At 40.2% G+C, this 16,298-nt stretch overlaps 1 protein-coding gene across 1 annotated transcript; it reads right to left on the reverse strand.

The window, feature by feature from the left end:
- Positions 1 to 6,556: 6,556 nt before the first annotated feature.
- On the reverse strand, positions 6,557 to 7,121 carry LOC133766596 (intraflagellar transport protein 20 homolog). The gene has a single exon (XM_062200263.1). The coding sequence runs from the start codon at positions 7,030 to 7,032 to the stop codon at positions 6,637 to 6,639; it is 396 nt and encodes a 131-aa protein (XP_062056247.1). The 5' UTR covers positions 7,033 to 7,121; the 3' UTR covers positions 6,557 to 6,636.
- Positions 7,122 to 16,298: the final 9,177 nt, after the last annotated feature.

A 16,298-nucleotide genomic window follows, 5' to 3' on the forward strand; every position in this document is an offset into this window, starting at 1 on the left:
ACTATTTATTGAATTCTGTGCTTACTGTAGGGTTAACCTTATGAGTATAAAATAAACTGGAAGCCGATCATTGTAAAAATTAAAAGAAAGAATAAGAAAGAAGGGGGAATGGCAGTGTGTGCGGTGGTGGGAGGGTGTCAGGTGCTAAGTATCACTATGCTCCTAAATCTGTATATATGATATTTGTTCACTTTAAAAACTAACCAGAGTAATTAATTTTTTAAAAAGAAAGAGCCCAGCAGCTTCTGGGCAGGGTGCAGTCATGGGAGTCTGTAAAGTCAAGGACTGTAGAGGAAGAATTTGCTGTGTAAAGCCTGGAGCCAGATGGGATTTGGTGCCTCGAAGTAGAAGTGTCTGCCTAAGGGGCAGAGGAAGTGAAGAAGGAATAAGGAGGGAGGGGGTGAAGGCAGAATCAGACTGCACACAGATGCAATGCTGAGTGACACTCATGTGTCCGGGGAAAGACGTGGTCAGAATCCAAACGAGCAGTGAAGAGTGGGAAAGTGCAACTGGATCTCCATCCGGCAGAGGTGTGATGTGAAGAGCACTCTTGATTTTGGCAGCCACTCCACAGATGATTCCCTCCTGTGGAGAGCACAGAGTGATTGTGGACAAGCAGTTGGGGAGATTACAGGTCTGGAGATGACTTTGGGGAAAAAATCCTAAAATTATAAGAAAAAAAGCCCAGAAATGATATTGAAGGAGCATAAGCCTCTATTTCACGGCCAAATCAAAAAATCCTCTGACTAGGAAATTGATATTCTGCCTCTAAGAGTCTTTCCTGAAGGCTGGGCACAGCTCACAGGGTGAACGCAGGAGTGGAAGGACATCAGAACACATTCTAGGATCCAGTCATGCCACCAACCAATGGTGTGACCTTGAGAGAGTCACTTCAGTCTGGTTTTTATCTGCAAAGCAGGCATTTGAGTTGGACAATCTGTGAAATCCTGCCTACCTCCCACAGTTGATGAATTCCACAATGTTGAGTGTCCAAAAGGTATTTTACGTATTAGATTAATACGAAGGAAAAAAAAAAAACCTGAATTGGGTGACAATACCATTTTCTTGAGGCCATTATGAATTTACAAAAGTAAACTTCATAATGTCATCATAAACTTTACAAAAGTCAACTTCAGAGTCTCATGCTAATGGCTCATCCCAGAGCCCTCAGTGAAAACCCATTCAGCTACTTCTGTATGCCCAGCTGTTGTTAAGCACCAAGAGGGTAACCCTCCCCAGGATCTCATAGTCCAACTGGGAAGTCTCACAAAGATAATGAAAGATAAGAGAAGTTACTAGACCCCTGCCAAATATCAGATATCGCCAAATAACAGATATAGGCAAAGACTGCTTTTTGTTAAATGGGAATGTATTTTCTGTGGGCTGAATGGCAAGCTGTGCCGAATAGGTTGGAGCTGGATTGGAGTAGGTGTGAGCTGGATCTTGAAGAATGAATATTCTGTTTATCCCAACAGTCCTTCCTACATTCTGCATTCTGATTCCTGCAGGGTTATGGCTATACAATCTCTCTCTCTCTCTTTTTCCTCTCTCATCTCTCTCCTCTCTCTCTCCTCTCTCTCCACACACACACACACACACACACATTCCTAGCTGAGATTCACACCATGACAAGTAGTGCACCTTTGTTAACACAGTGGAGAAAAAGTATGGGAGGGGAAGCCACCATTTTAATGGATTACAGGCTGGAAGAGCTCACCTAAGGTAAGCACTCATAAATTGTTAGAACAACTACTAAACCTGAGGTCTAGAGTATTAGGTCCAAATCCTCATTCTGTCATTTACCAGAACTGTGAATTTGGATGAGTCCCTCACACTATTTTATATTTGAGTTAGATCCAAGGATTTTTCACTATATTCTGGTAGACTATGGTCAGGTTGTAAGTAGAAAAGTTGGAGGTAGAGTAGGAAAGGTAGGGATCAACATGGAGATTCTGTGCATATGGGGAATACTTGGAAGAAGTTAAAGATGATGTTAGCAAGGGCAGGCATTGGGTTAGGGTATGTGGATTGCTTTGCTCTACAATTCAGACTACAGTTGAGATTTCTGAAATGTTCTTCCCGTTCCTATGAGGATTTGGTTTCTTCACCTTTGTGCTCTCTATTTTTTCAGAAAGCATATTTCATTAGCAATTCTAATTAAACTGTACATAAGTGCTAGCCTGATGATGACCATATAATTTGTGGCTTAAGTTAGGAAAATGCTGAGAGTAAAGAGTGCTGCTAATAATTATAGTGGACAGTAGTTGGAACTCAACCATGTCTTGGGGAATCTGGTGCTTTGATCATCCTTACCATAACATATTCTTTGGCTGGCACCGTGGCTTAACAGGCTAATCCTCCGCCTTGTGGCGCTGGCACACTGGGTTCTAGTCCCGGTCGGGGCACCGGATTCTGTCCCGGTTACCCCTCTTCCAGGCTAGCTCTCTGCTGTGGCCAGGGAGTGCAGTGGAGGATGGCCCAAGTGCTTGGGCCTTGCACCCACATGGGAGACCAGGAGAAGCACCTGGCTCTTGCCTTCGGATCAGCGTGGTGCGCCGGCCACAGCGCGCCAGCCACGGTGGCCATTGGAAGGTGAACCAACAGCAAAGGAAGACCTTTCTCTCCGTCTCTCTCTCTCTCACTGTCCACTCTGCCTGTCAAAAAAAAAAAAATAACATATCATTCTTTCTCCTCAATCATCATCAAGTCTTCTTTCCAGATTAGGAAGCTGCATACATGTTCCTTCATCAGACATTGAAGATTAAACAATCACACAGGCCAACAAACAAAAATCTATCTTTTAGGAAACAAATAATCCATAGGAAATAGTAAAAAAAAGTTAATTGTCAAGAAATTGAAACTTGAAAGAGGAAGAGGGGAAAGAGAGGATAAATGTATAAGAAACTATGCAGGAAGGACAATTTGTGCAGAAACATGCCTTTTTTTCTAACCTAAAATCTAAAATTAGGTGATCTTAAAGTGTGGTCATCCTGTGCTCAATCACAATCCTGTGTGTGCATAAAAATGTGAATCTCTTGGTTGCTAAGGCAATGCAATTCTTGGATTACAGACAGAAAGAAAGAGAGAGAGAAAGCACTGCAGAGGAGGGGGTGAGGAGGAGAGATGGAGATGCATACGTAATTTAAAATTATAACCCAGCAAATGCAAAACAGGAAAGGAACAGCATTTTAAAGAGGCCAGTAGATAGCATCAGCTCATTAGTGGTTCCATTACAGTGTACATTGGTTTGCTTTCTCTGCTAGCACACACACAAAAAGTGATATATGTGCATGTGGGTATGCAGGAAGTAAATTAAATAAACATAGCTCAAGTTATTTTAGGGTATTCTGAGCATTAACTCTCATCCTTGAAGGTAGTGGTAAGAATTATGAAATGCTTCAGTCTTTGAAATTAGCTATTGCACTTCAAATATAATTGGATTCCCAAAGCATCCCTTCAATAGGTGAGGAGTGGGGAAGGGTCACAAGGAAAGGAGTAGAGCTCTTTCCATCAGTTGGATGGGATGACAGGAGAATCTATTCAGCTGACACAGCACGGCTGTCAGCGATCGGAGAACTTTGTTTCCATTTGGAAATGATTAAGGTCTTATTGCTCCTGTCTTAGATATGAAAGACTTGAAATGCATCCATTTGTTGCAACTAAGGTTGAATGACAATTTTATGCATGTGGTTAGCAAAGTTCATTGAGAAGGAGAGAAGAGCACTGAATTTCAGGAAAGTTGAACCATAAGAATTGAGTATCTTGATTGAATATGATAGGTCTTAATGGGAAACTGTACTGAACTGGCAAAAAATTGCAATGTGATTTGGCGAAAAGGATCAAACTCAAATTTGGTTTTAAAAAATCTTCAGCATTAATCTTGCCCATTTTATGCAGTTAATAGTTAAAATTATTTTACATGGGGAAAGGCAATGTCAGAGATAGCAAGGTGGAATTGTAGAGGTGGAATTAGAATGGGGCAACAGGAGAAAGCTAATTTTCTTTTCCACTTCAAAATATCCTCGGAAATGATGTTTCAGAGTATATTTGGCTCTTTTTCATGAATGAGGGGACAGGATAGTCTACAGATGATTTTTTGGTGCAGCTTAGCTCAGAGCCACTAAATGGAGCAATCAGGAGGGAAAATGGGCTCTGATATTCAAATGTCCATGTTGTTAGATTGGATAGTGGAAAGAAGGCTCCTGTGCCATGAGGAGCAGGCAGGCTGATAGTGTCATGGGTCCTTTAAAGAATGTGGATCGGACAAGAAAAATGAAGCAATGGCAGCTGATACACAGATGGAGCAATCTTTTTGTGTACAATTATCTTACACTTTGCTTGCTGGCCCATGAGCTTATGGGAACGGCAACCAGAGAATAGCTCTTGGGCCCCTTAGTCTTGTCCTGTTCCTGACTTCTCAGTAGGTTGGTTTTTAAACTTAATATATTTAACTAAGACATCCATTCTGTAGATTGCAGCAGCTACCACAGCCCCTATTGTCAGCTCACGGCCATGCTTCATTAGCTGTCTGATTCTGAATCTCTCGTTAGGCTTTGTGCAGTAAAGTCTCACTGCTTGGCTGATGAAAATGCCCCCACAGAACTCTTCTCCACACTTCATCCATGAGGATTTTCTGAGAAGCAAGAGGGGCAAAGGCCCAGAGTGATTCACTGAAGGTGCATATGGTATTCATTCTGCAGAGAACAAATATGGAACAAGAGAAAAAGTGACAGTCGCACCATTTGCATTTGGTATGTAAATTCAAGATACATATTGATTTACATGTATAATTTAGTAACCAAAAGAAAAAAAAGAGAAAGAATCCCAGATAGCTAAATAAACATGAGTACCCACCCTAAGCTAAAGGCTGGGCTCATGGTACTGTTTGTAAATGGCACTGTGTGGTAGCACATCTTGGCATGCAAATGTGTATAAACTTAAAACGGTTGCTAGGTTAAACAACACCTTTCCCAGGGAGCACAACTGATTTAGCAGCCTGTGCTTTATGCATTGGTCTCCAGGGCAGAAGGCCCTTTTCCTCACCTCATAACAAGAGCAAGAAACAAGATTTGTCCCTATTCTTTCCTTGCTGACATCTACCATCCTGCTGATACAGCCTAGTGTCTTTAAATGGCTTTTTCCTTTTGTTGTTTGCATTCATGAATAACTTGAACATGTATTTCACCATCTTTCAGGAAGGCATCTAAGTGCCCTCATTGACTCCTTATGTATCCAAATTTAGTTCTTATTCTCACCAAGCTTGCCATTAATTTGAACCCCTGGCTAGTCCCTCCAGAAAGAATTCTTCACTATCCTGTAGACACATGAATATGCCCACCACACACTTTTGCTAAGAACACCTTCCTTATCTATCAAATACCATTCGCATCTCAAACCCAGCTGGGGCTCGATCACCTCTCCGAAACCTTCACAAAAGCTATAGCTACACTCAATTCTCCTTTCAAGGCCCAGTGAGGGACTCATGTTCTCAGGTTTTGTTCTCAATCCTGGTCACACACAGTTGTATGAAGTTCCCTAAGTGTTACTCTTGGTTTCTCAGCTTAAGAAGATGCTCTCTAACGGAAGGAATCCTTTCTCCTTTCTACAACATATTCTATTTGGTGCCAAGATGGGTGTGCTGATGATGCCAGCACCTAGTGCTGGACTGAATTGACAACATTGCACCAGTGTTCACTGCTTGTTTACCACAGCATGATTTAAAGTCTGCAATAGGAAATCTTAATCATTAATAATAGTTGACAAAAAGGTTCCAGAGGGATGCTGAAAGTATTAGAAGTCCACTAGGGGATGGATTCAGGACTTTCTTTTTGTTCCTACTCTGTGATACCGGTTTTCCTGAAGACATCTTGTTCTTAATAAATGGCAACTGGTGACTATTGTAATCCATGGTTCCTGAACATTGACATTGTTAACACTCTGGGCAGGAAATTCTCCACTATGTGGGAACTGCATTGTGTATTTCAGGATGACTAGAAGCTTCCCTAGTCTCTATCCACTAGATGACAGTGCTTCCCTTTGCCCCATGCTTCTACCCCACAAATGTGACAACTAAATATGTTTCTAAACATTGAGAAATGTCCCTGGAGGGTGAAATCTTCATCATTCCCTCCATCTATCCCCATTGAGATAGATTCTTATAACACAAGTCCTAAAATTCTTAAAATATTTGCATCTCTCTGTGAGTTAACCAAACAAAGCCCTTTGATACCTTAATACTTGGAAAATTTTGCTTTTATCCACATTTAGAATTGATTTTTATTCATGGTTAACATATACTTACGTATTAATTCTATGTTCAATTCTCACTTTTTCAAATTCTTTACCAGTTCAACTTATATACTCATTAAATATGTACTATAAAAATTACAACTTTATTTTTTTTCCATTTGAAAATAATTTATTGCTTTTCTTTCCAAAGCGGTATGAATTTAGTTCAGACTGAGTGGCAGAGGTGAGAAGCGGTGCTCGGCGGCAGGGGCTGGGCACGGACCTTTAGAAACCAGCTCCCGGCACACTGCCTTCTGGGATACTGTCTCCCGGGACCTGGGACAGAGGATTTTTTGGGGTTGGGGGGCTTTTTTCTTGCCTTCCTCCTATAAAAATTAAGTTTTCAGTTCATTTCTGAAAAATAAATTGGTCAATAAACTCATTTTGCTCAGCTTCTACTTTACACAAAGCTTCGTATTCAACTCGATACCTTGCCAGCTGCATCTTCTCCGCGACGAGCGCCTGCAGCTGCTGCTGCTGGGCCTCCCGCTGCTTCGCTATGGACTTGAGCAAGTTCCGAGCACCAGTGGCCTTCATCTTCTCGTTTTCTGCTTCCTTTGCAAGTTGGTCAACGAGTTCAATTAAACCACCAACTATTTTCTGGAACTGGCCAATCTTGTCCACAAAGTCCTTGCACTTTTCCTTGAGCTCTATGATCTGTTGGGTGACCTCTGGGTCCAACACTCGCAGCTTGTTCAGCTCATCAAAGTGCAGCCCTGCTTCCCCCAGGATGTCCTTGGCCATAGCTGCCCACCCGTAGCGGTGGTGCGCTGCGGCCCAGGCTGATGTTGACAGGCAGCTCCTCTCGGCGGTGGGCAGCAGCCGGTGCCTGGCCGGCTGGCCTCTCCTCAGCCGCTGCCACGGCTACTTACTTACTTACTGTGTACTTACATCTCATGTGGGATCTGTCCTTAATGTGTTGTCTAATGTGCAGTGATGCTATAACTAGTACTGAAACAGTATTTTTACACTTTGTGTTTCTGCGTGGGTACAAACTGATGAGATCTTTACTAATTATATACTGAATCGATCTTCTGTATATAAAGATAATTGGAAATGAAAAAAAAAACCTGGTGTTAAGTTGGAAATGGCATAGAAAATTAATTAATTTTTAAAAAAATATTATATAGGATCTCTGTCTTTAATGTGCTGTACACTCTTATTTAATGCTATAACTAGTACTCCAACAGTATTTTTTTTTCACTTTGTGTTGCTATATGGGGGCAAACTGTTGAAATCTTTACCTAATATATACTAAACTGATCTTCTGTATATAAAGAGAATTGAAAATGAATCGTGATGTGATTGGAAGGGGAGAGGGAGTGGGAAAGGGGAGGGTTGTGGGTGGGAGAGAAGTTTTGGGAGGGGGAAGCCATTGTAACCCATAAGCTGTACTTTGGAAATTTATATTCAATAAATAAAAGTTTAATAAAAAAATTTAAAAAAATAAAAACTAAAAAAAAATTACAACTTTATAAATGGGAAGTTGAGGCTGAGGAGTCAAGATGTTTATAGGTGGTCACACAGCTAGGAAATGGTAGATCTGGGGTCCCATCCTAGGTACTTTGGCTCTGAAGTCTGTGTTTTCAACCAGTGAGACTTTCATAAAGACAGAAGTTGTTCTTCTCAAGGTCAATTCTCAAATTTTGTGCAAGTATTTTTGTTAGTTCATAGGTGCTGAACTTAGAGATTAACCATAACCCCAGGGCATTAAAAATACACAACTTCTTTTCTTTTTAACAACATGTTCCTTAGCAAGTCTTTCCTCATGTCTTAGACTTGGACATAACCCTGTACTGGGTACAGGGTTATACAGGGGGCTGTGCAGCAAAGATCTGGGTATACTTTAGCGACTGTGGAAAATATTCAGTCTGTCATACCTGAGTTAATCCCTCAGTTCTCTGTACCTATGGGAAAGCCCCAAACTGATTGCTGTTTTGTATTTTCAGCTGTTTTATATTGTCAGGCTATTCCCAACTCAAAATCTCTAGTGAGTCTTATACTTCCACCCTCACTGAGTCTAAACTCCTTTGAAAAAAATGTTAAGGCTTTTCATTGATCCCTCTGTTCTCCACTTGGTTTATCTACCTTGTATGGGTCCACATCCTCACTTTCTGCCCTGACTTCCACTTATCTAGATATCCCATCTGGACATAGCACAAGTTCAACTGATTCTGTGAGCTTCTATAGAAGCCTTCAGCTAGCTTTTTTCTGAGCTTCTTTAGTATTTGTTTTCTACACTGTCCAAGTCCACTCATGAAGATAAAATCTTACATTCTCTGTTATTTTTCATATGCTTTATATTCATCTTCTGAGTCTAAAACTTTCAGCTTCAACATTAGGCAAAGGACAGGTATTCAGTAAACATGTTGGTCCATTGGTCATTCAATATTTGCCTCTAGTCCCCTTTCAACATAAAGGGGCCATGCATTTTTGTTATCACTTTGGTGGAAACTAAACTATACTGCAAAGCCCTCTGCTGATGAGTTGTAGCTCTCTTGGTGGTCAGCTTCAGGACACCAATTACCAGTCTCCAAGAAAATACAGTTTTGGGGAGAAGGTAACAGGGTGTCATATCCAATTAGCATCATGCAATGGCTTACTTTGGAAAAGGGCTAAAAATTACAAATACGCTGCTATTATGAAAAACACTAGTAATAAAAACCAATAGCTTCACTTTGGTATGGGTAGCATTGTGTGCATAGCCATGTCAGAGATATGTGTACACATGTCATTAGGATAAGGTAGACTTAGGTTTCTGCCAGGCATCTAGCACCAGGAGTAACAAGTGTGAAAGTGATATATGTATTTTTTAAAAAATTTGTGTGCTCAGCCCTTGTCCTCACTATTGATGAACAACTTAATACTTTATCCCTTTTAGTATTTTTTTTTGTTCTACTTAATACAATTGGTTGAACTCTTTAATTAACACACAATTATTCTTAGGTGTTTAAATTTAACTGAAAAGTGATCCCTGTTAAATATAAGAGTGGGGATAAGAGAGGGAGGAGATGTACAATACGGAACACGATTGATTGGGCTTGCTCCAATTGGAAATGTGCCAGGGGATTCCAATTCAATCCCATCAAGGTGGCATGTACCAATGCCATCTCACTAGCCAAAGTGATCTCAGTTCACAATTGATCATAATGATAGGATTAAAAGTCAAAGGGATCACATAAACAAGACTAGTGTCTGCTAATACTAACTGATATAACTAAAAAGGAGAGACTGATCCAACACGGGAAGCGGGATACACAGCAAACTCATAGAATGGGAGATGTCCTAAACAGCACTCTGGCCTCAGAATCAGCCCTTAAGGCATTCGGATCTGGCTGAAGAGCCTAAGAGAGTATTCTATGCATGGAAAGCCAAGACACTCTGGCAAAAACAAACAAACAAAAAAACCCTAAATGAAAAATCTCTGCAAGTGAGATCTCAGTTGAAAGAATGGGTCATCAAAGAAAGAGGTACCTTTCTCTGAAGGGAGGAGAGAACTTCCACTTTGACTATGACCTTGTCTAAATAAGATCAAAGTCAGCGAACTCAAAAGGCTTCCATAGCCTTGGCACTCATGACAAGAACCTATGGTAATTACTGATGCCATAAAAAAGAGTGTCAATTGTTAAGTCAACAACAGGAGTCACTGTGCACTTACTCCCCATGTAGGATCTCTGTCCTTAATGTGTTGTCCAATGTGAATTAATGCTATAACTAGCACTCAAACAGTACTTTACATTTTGTGTTTCTGTGTGGGTGCAAACTGTTGAAATCTTTACTTAATATATATTAATCTTGATATGAATGGAATGGGAGAGAGAGCGGGAGATGGGAGGCTTGCAGGTGGGGGAGAAGCCATTGTAATCCACAGGCTGTATTTTGGAAATTTATATTTATTAAATAAAAGTTAAAAAAATTTGTCTGCTTTAGGTTGTATATTTCCTGTGATGATGATGATGATGATGATGATGATGATGGCAATGATACTTTCAGATTCCATAGTATTCGGAATGTTTTCAATGCTTTCACGATACTATGTCTTTTCATCAAAATATAACTATAATATATACTGAACATGAGTTATTACTTAAGATTTATAAAAACTTCTGGAGTACGTTGTGGTTAAAAGGATTTATGTAAACAAATATCAAGACCTTTTTAAATTACTTAAGTCTTCCTACATGCCCTTTGCTGTGGTCTGACTTTGTTCTTAAAGTATGAATGTGTTGGGAGCCTGGTCCTCAGAGTGAGGATGTTGGGAGGTGGTTGGCCTTTAAGAGGTAGACCTATTTGGTGCTGTGCTCCTCTTTTTGCATGTATGTCCCTGTAGTGGTGTCATTTACCATGAGGTGATGGAGCCAAGGGAGCTCCTGCTACAGATGATGCTATGCATTCTTGAATTTCAGCTTCCAAAACTGTGAGCTACATCAGCATCTTTTCTTTAGAAATAGTCAGCCTCTGAAGTTTCATTATAGTAACAAGAAAAGAATACACTAATACACTGCTTTATTCATTTAGGTTTTAGAATTCACATGGGGCAGGTGAGAGGTAACCCCAAATGCTATAACACACTCAAGTTTATAGAATTGACATGAATTATTCATTGAAAACTTAAAAATTAAACTGGATTTCCTTGTCTTAAAAAAAACTGATAAATTAGTAAATAGAAAAATTATTGAATATATTTGCATGAAAAGGGATATAGCATCTTACAAAAATATTAGTAATATTGATTTAATTTTAAAAATCAAGTGGAAATTTTTATTTACAGGTTAATTCTAAAGAACAACTACATAGCCAAGTGTGTATTATTCTTCTGTTGTTTTTATTGGCTTTTTTGTATTTTATGAATGCATACTTCAGTATTGCTTATTTTTATTTTGCATTTCTCTCAGGAGTGGTGGAGGTCACGTATCTTCTGATAGCATTGCCTCATTCATTATTCTAGCCCCATATTGGTATCCTTCTGAAAAACCCCAGTTTTCTGTGCATTACAATCTCTTACCTGCTTTAGTTACAACTGATCTATCTCAACCTATCCTCAACCTACAATGACATTTTAATTAGCAAATAGTCTTTGTTGATGAGTTTGGACTCATCATTAGCATCACTTATCATTCATACCATTTTTTTTTATTAACCCAACTTCCTAGGATTTTCTGAATCCCAAATATGTTGTTTTCAGGCAAATCCAATGAGGTGAGTTAGACCTATCTCTCTTCCTCTAATGTATCATCATTGGATTCCCCATCCATTCTCCTGGGAAGTTGATTTTTCTGTTAAGTCTATGGGAGGATATTTGTGCTAACACTTGGGGCTGGAAAGATATCACTTACTTATTTTTGGGAAGAAATTCACATTAACTTACAGTAGTCACACTTTGATCAGATGCTCTATGAAAATTTCTTCTAAGAAGAGAGTCCATGCAAGAAAAAGTAATTTGAGGATGGCAGTAAGGTGTAGTAGGATAAGTCACTGTTTACAACATCAGCATCTGATGTCAGAGTGCTGGCTTGAGTCTTGGCTGCTCTATTTTCAATCTAACTCCTGCTAATGTTCCTGGGAATGCAGTGGAAGATGGCCCTAGTATTTGGACCCCTGTCACCCATGTGGGTGACCCAAACAGAGCTCCAAATTCCTGGTTTCAGTCTAGTTAATTTGGAGAGGGAAACTGTGGATGAAGATCTCTCTTTCTTTCTCTTGTCCTTCAAATCAATCAATCAATCAATCAATAACTATTAAAAATAAAGCTAAAGCAGAGCACTTTGTGTTCTATCCCTGCTTGCATGACATTTCCTCATGGAGAACTCAACATGCATGTGGCCATTATTGTGAATTTGGCAGCCATAGTCATGTTAGCTTTGGAGCAGTTAAATGATACAGAATCTAACATATTAAAATGCTCCTGCTTGACTCTTGGTTCCTACCCCATCATCAATACATCATTTTTTGAGTTGAAAGAAAATGTAACAAAATTTTCATTCATTGATCATCAAATTCAAAATAACACATGTGAAAAAGGTGTCTAGGGAAAGGAACTATTTTTAATTCCAAGCCAAAGCCACCAGAAAACTTTTGAACTAACAGCCCAAGTTACATGATTATAAATCTTAGAGGTACAGATTCAGGATTGGAGGGAAATGTCTGAATCAGGGTCATTGTTAAGCAGTGCTTTGGAGAGGACTGATAAATGACAACGCATGGGCTTGTTTGTACTTCACTCCATGTGAATTATGTGGGATTCATGTTTGTGTATTATTATTCACAACAAAAGATGAGAGTAGGAGGCCAACATTTACTACCATGGGGCCATCAATATACTTGCAATGGTTAATGTTTTTCATGTGTGCTGTCTGCCTTTTCTCAGTTATATTTTTGAATAGATATTGTTTCTACATTCTGTGGAAAATATGACTTTAAAAAATATCTTCCGTTGGGGTGGTATTTTGGCACAGCAGGGGAAGCTACCACAGCAGGGGCAGTCGGCATCCCATATCAGAGCACTGATTTAAATCTCAGCTGCTCTGCTTCTGAATCAGCTCTCTGATAATTTGCTAGGAAAGCAGTAGAAGATGTCCCAAATACTTAAGCCCATGCCATCCACAGAGGAGACAAGGATGAGGTTCCTGGTTCCTGGCTTCAGTTTGGCCCAGACTTGGCCATTCTCTTTCTCTCTCTAACCCTGCTTTTAAAATAAATAAATACATATTTACATATGAGGACAATAGTTGATTAAATTTAAGATATTAGGAGTCTGAGAGACTACATAGAGTATATGGACTACATAAATCCTTACAAGAACAGTTTCTTGGGGGCTTGCATTTGGTATAGCAGTTAAAATACTTGTTGGGATGCCCACATACTATATCAGAGTATCTGGTTCAAATTCTGGCTCTTCCACTTCTTTTTTTTTTTAATTTCTTTTTTAATTTTTTTTTATTTTTTATTTTTTGACAGGCAGAGTGGACAGTGAGAGAGAGAGACAGAGAGAAAGGTCTTCCTTTGCTTGCCGTTGGTTCACCCTCCAATGGACGCCGCGGTTGGTGCGCTGCGGCTGGCGCACCGCGCTGATCAGATGGCAGGAGTCAGGTGCTTATCCTGGTCTCCCATGGGGTGCAGGGCCCAAGCACTTGGGCCATCCTCCACTGCACTCCCTGGCCACAGCAGAGAGCTGGCCTGGAAGAGGGGCAACCGGGACAGAATCGGTGCCCCGACCGGGACTAGAACCTGGTGTGCCAGCGCCGCAAGGCGGAGGATTACCCTGTTGAGCCACGGCGCCGGCCCTGGCTCTTCCACTTCTGATACAGCTTCCTGCTAATGCATACCTTGGGTGAGAGCAGATTATGGCTCAAGTAGGTCCCTGCCACCTGCATGGAAGACTAGAAGACTCTAGGCTCCTGGTCTAGCTCTAGATGTTGTAGACATTTAGGGAGTGAATCAGGTAATGGAAGATTCTCTCTCTCTCTCTCTCTCTCTCTCTCTCTCTCCCCTTCAATAAAGTAAAAATAAATAAATAAAGATATAAAAAAGAATAGTTACCTCTTGTTTATTTCAGATGATCTACATATGTCCAGCTTTGCACAAAAAACCATGGTGCTGACTAAAAATGGTGAAGTTCTTCTATTCATGAAAGCCTTCTAGAGAAGAGATATGGGCCCATGATGGTGTATTGAGAAACATAAACAAAGTCCAACATGGGGGAAAGCCAGAAACAGGTCACAGTTGCTGTGTTCTGGTTCATAATCTTTTTCACCCAGAAACCTTTTATTTAAAGTATACCAGTTTCATGCATTTCATAGATACAACTTCAGGAATGTAGTGAGTCTTCTCACCCCATGCATCCTACCACCTGCACTTCCCCCCTTCTTCTTTCTCCCTCTCTTATTCCCATTCTTATTTTTTACTAAGGTCTATTTTCAAATAGTTTTTTAAAAAATATTTTATGTACTTATTTATTTGAAAGACAGAGTTACAGAGAGGCAGAGGCAGAGAGAGAGAGAGGTCTTCCATCTGATGGTTTACTCCCCAGATGGCTGCAATGGCTGGAGCTGCACCGATCTGAAGCCAGGAGCCAGGAGATTCTTCCAGGTCTCCCACGTGGCAGCAGGGGCCAAGGATTTGGGTCATCTTCCACTGCTTTCCCAAGCCACAACAGAGAGATGGATCAGAAGTGGAGCAGCTGGAACTACAGGCAGCGGCTCCACCTATTACGCCACAGTGCTGACCCCCTCCTATTAGCTTAATACACATAGGATTAACTCTATGTTAAGTAAAGAGTTCAGCAAATAGTATGAAAAAAAGTTTCCACAACAGCAGAGACAAGGATGATTCAAAGTTATCACATCTCAAAATGCCAATTTCACTTCTATAGATTACCTTTTAGGTGCTCTATTAGTTACCATAGATCAGAGAGATCATATGGTATGTGTCCTTTGGGGACTGGTTTATTTCGCTAAGTATGATGTTTTTCAGTTTCAAATGTTCCAAATAGCAGGATTTCACTTTTTCTTTTACTCCTGTATAGAATTCCATGGAGTACATATCCCATAATTTTTCATTCAGCCTTCAGTTGATGGACACAAGCTGACACAGCTGTTATGCATGTCCAAAATGGCACATGCCCTCTCTCGGCTTGTTACAGGATGTTGGTGTTGGGTGGTTGGGGAGAGAGAAACATTCCCTCTACTTTGACAAGTACACTGTCTGCCACAATACTCTAAGTTGGACTCTCCAGGCTCTTCTGGTAGCTTTATTGCCAGTGGCTTGAGCTGCTGCAGTCTAGTCTCACCTCAGTCTCCAAATCTGGTGCTGAGGCTCTCAGCTGCTGAGGTCCATAGTTGTGCATGTTCACACTCTCCACGTAGATCCACAGTATTGCTCTAATTTGCATTGATTTTCCTCTGCAATTTTCTCATCAACTCTTTCCTGAAATTGCACTTTCTTCCACTTTTTTTTTTAAACTATCTTTCCTGTATTAGAAGAGTAAGCTCGCTCTCTAGTCTGCCATCTTGGAATCCTCTTGACCTTACCTTTGATTCGTAATCTTGTTCCAGGATAATTTCACCACTGATTGTCAACCTTGGATTTCCTTACCCTTTTATTCATTCTTGTATTAGATTCTCACTGACAGTCTATCAGGTATATTACTCAAAGTTCACAGGAGTGAACTCAATGAACATGATATTTGCCCTTTTAACAATCATAGTTGGCTCATTGCTCACTCTGGCCACCATCATCACTGAGTTTTCACTGGTTCAGCAGTAAACAGAGTCCCACATTCTGAAAGATAAATTTCTAGAGAAAATTCTTAGGAGTGGTTAAATGACATTGCAGCCACACAGTAGTATTTTCCTTCCAAACTATGAAAAAATTGATCTTACTACATTCCTTAATGTTGGGAGATGTGGATGGAAAACAAGACAAGTAAACACACTATGAGAGGAGATTCACAACACCTTGGAAGCCAGTTCTGGATCTTTACAACAGTGATCCAGCTGGAAGAGACTTCTCAACATGAGCAGCTTATATTATATCCATTTGCTCTTCTAAGAAACAGAGTCTCTGCTAGAGGCAGTGAACCGTTCATGGTAACAGAAGCAAGGGCTGATCTTACACAGTCATTCAGGGAACAAGGAACACTTGCTGTCAGAATTATTTTCTTTTTGATTCAATAGATGCTTTACTAAGCCTCTCCCACCTACATTGGGTATGCAGAAAATCTAACGATAATGAAAAGATTTCTTTTTAACAAACGTTCAGAGACATATAATCTTAAACTCCTTGAAGACTGGGAGTAGCACCTAAAGGTGTTCAGTGAACACTTTTAAAATCAAATAAGATAGGTACTATTAAGAATGGAAAATATCCTGATTGTTCAGAGAACAGAGACATAAAATTTAGTTGGAAGAGACAGTGAGAATTTACCAGGGAGAGTTTTGTGAAGTAGCTGGTGAAGGGTAGAGGGAATGGAATTAAGTAGAGACAGAGGGAAAGGCATTTCTGATGAGGGA

This window comes from Lepus europaeus, chromosome 9 (genome assembly GCF_033115175.1).
Source record: "Lepus europaeus isolate LE1 chromosome 9, mLepTim1.pri, whole genome shotgun sequence".
NCBI lineage: Eukaryota > Metazoa > Chordata > Mammalia > Lagomorpha > Leporidae > Lepus > Lepus europaeus.

What these genes read in the sequence shown, in the direction of transcription:
- LOC133766596 (XM_062200263.1), bottom strand. Translation starts at nt 7,032, where the DNA reads ATGGCCAAGGACATCCTGGGGGAAGCAGGGCTGCACTTTGATGAGCTG.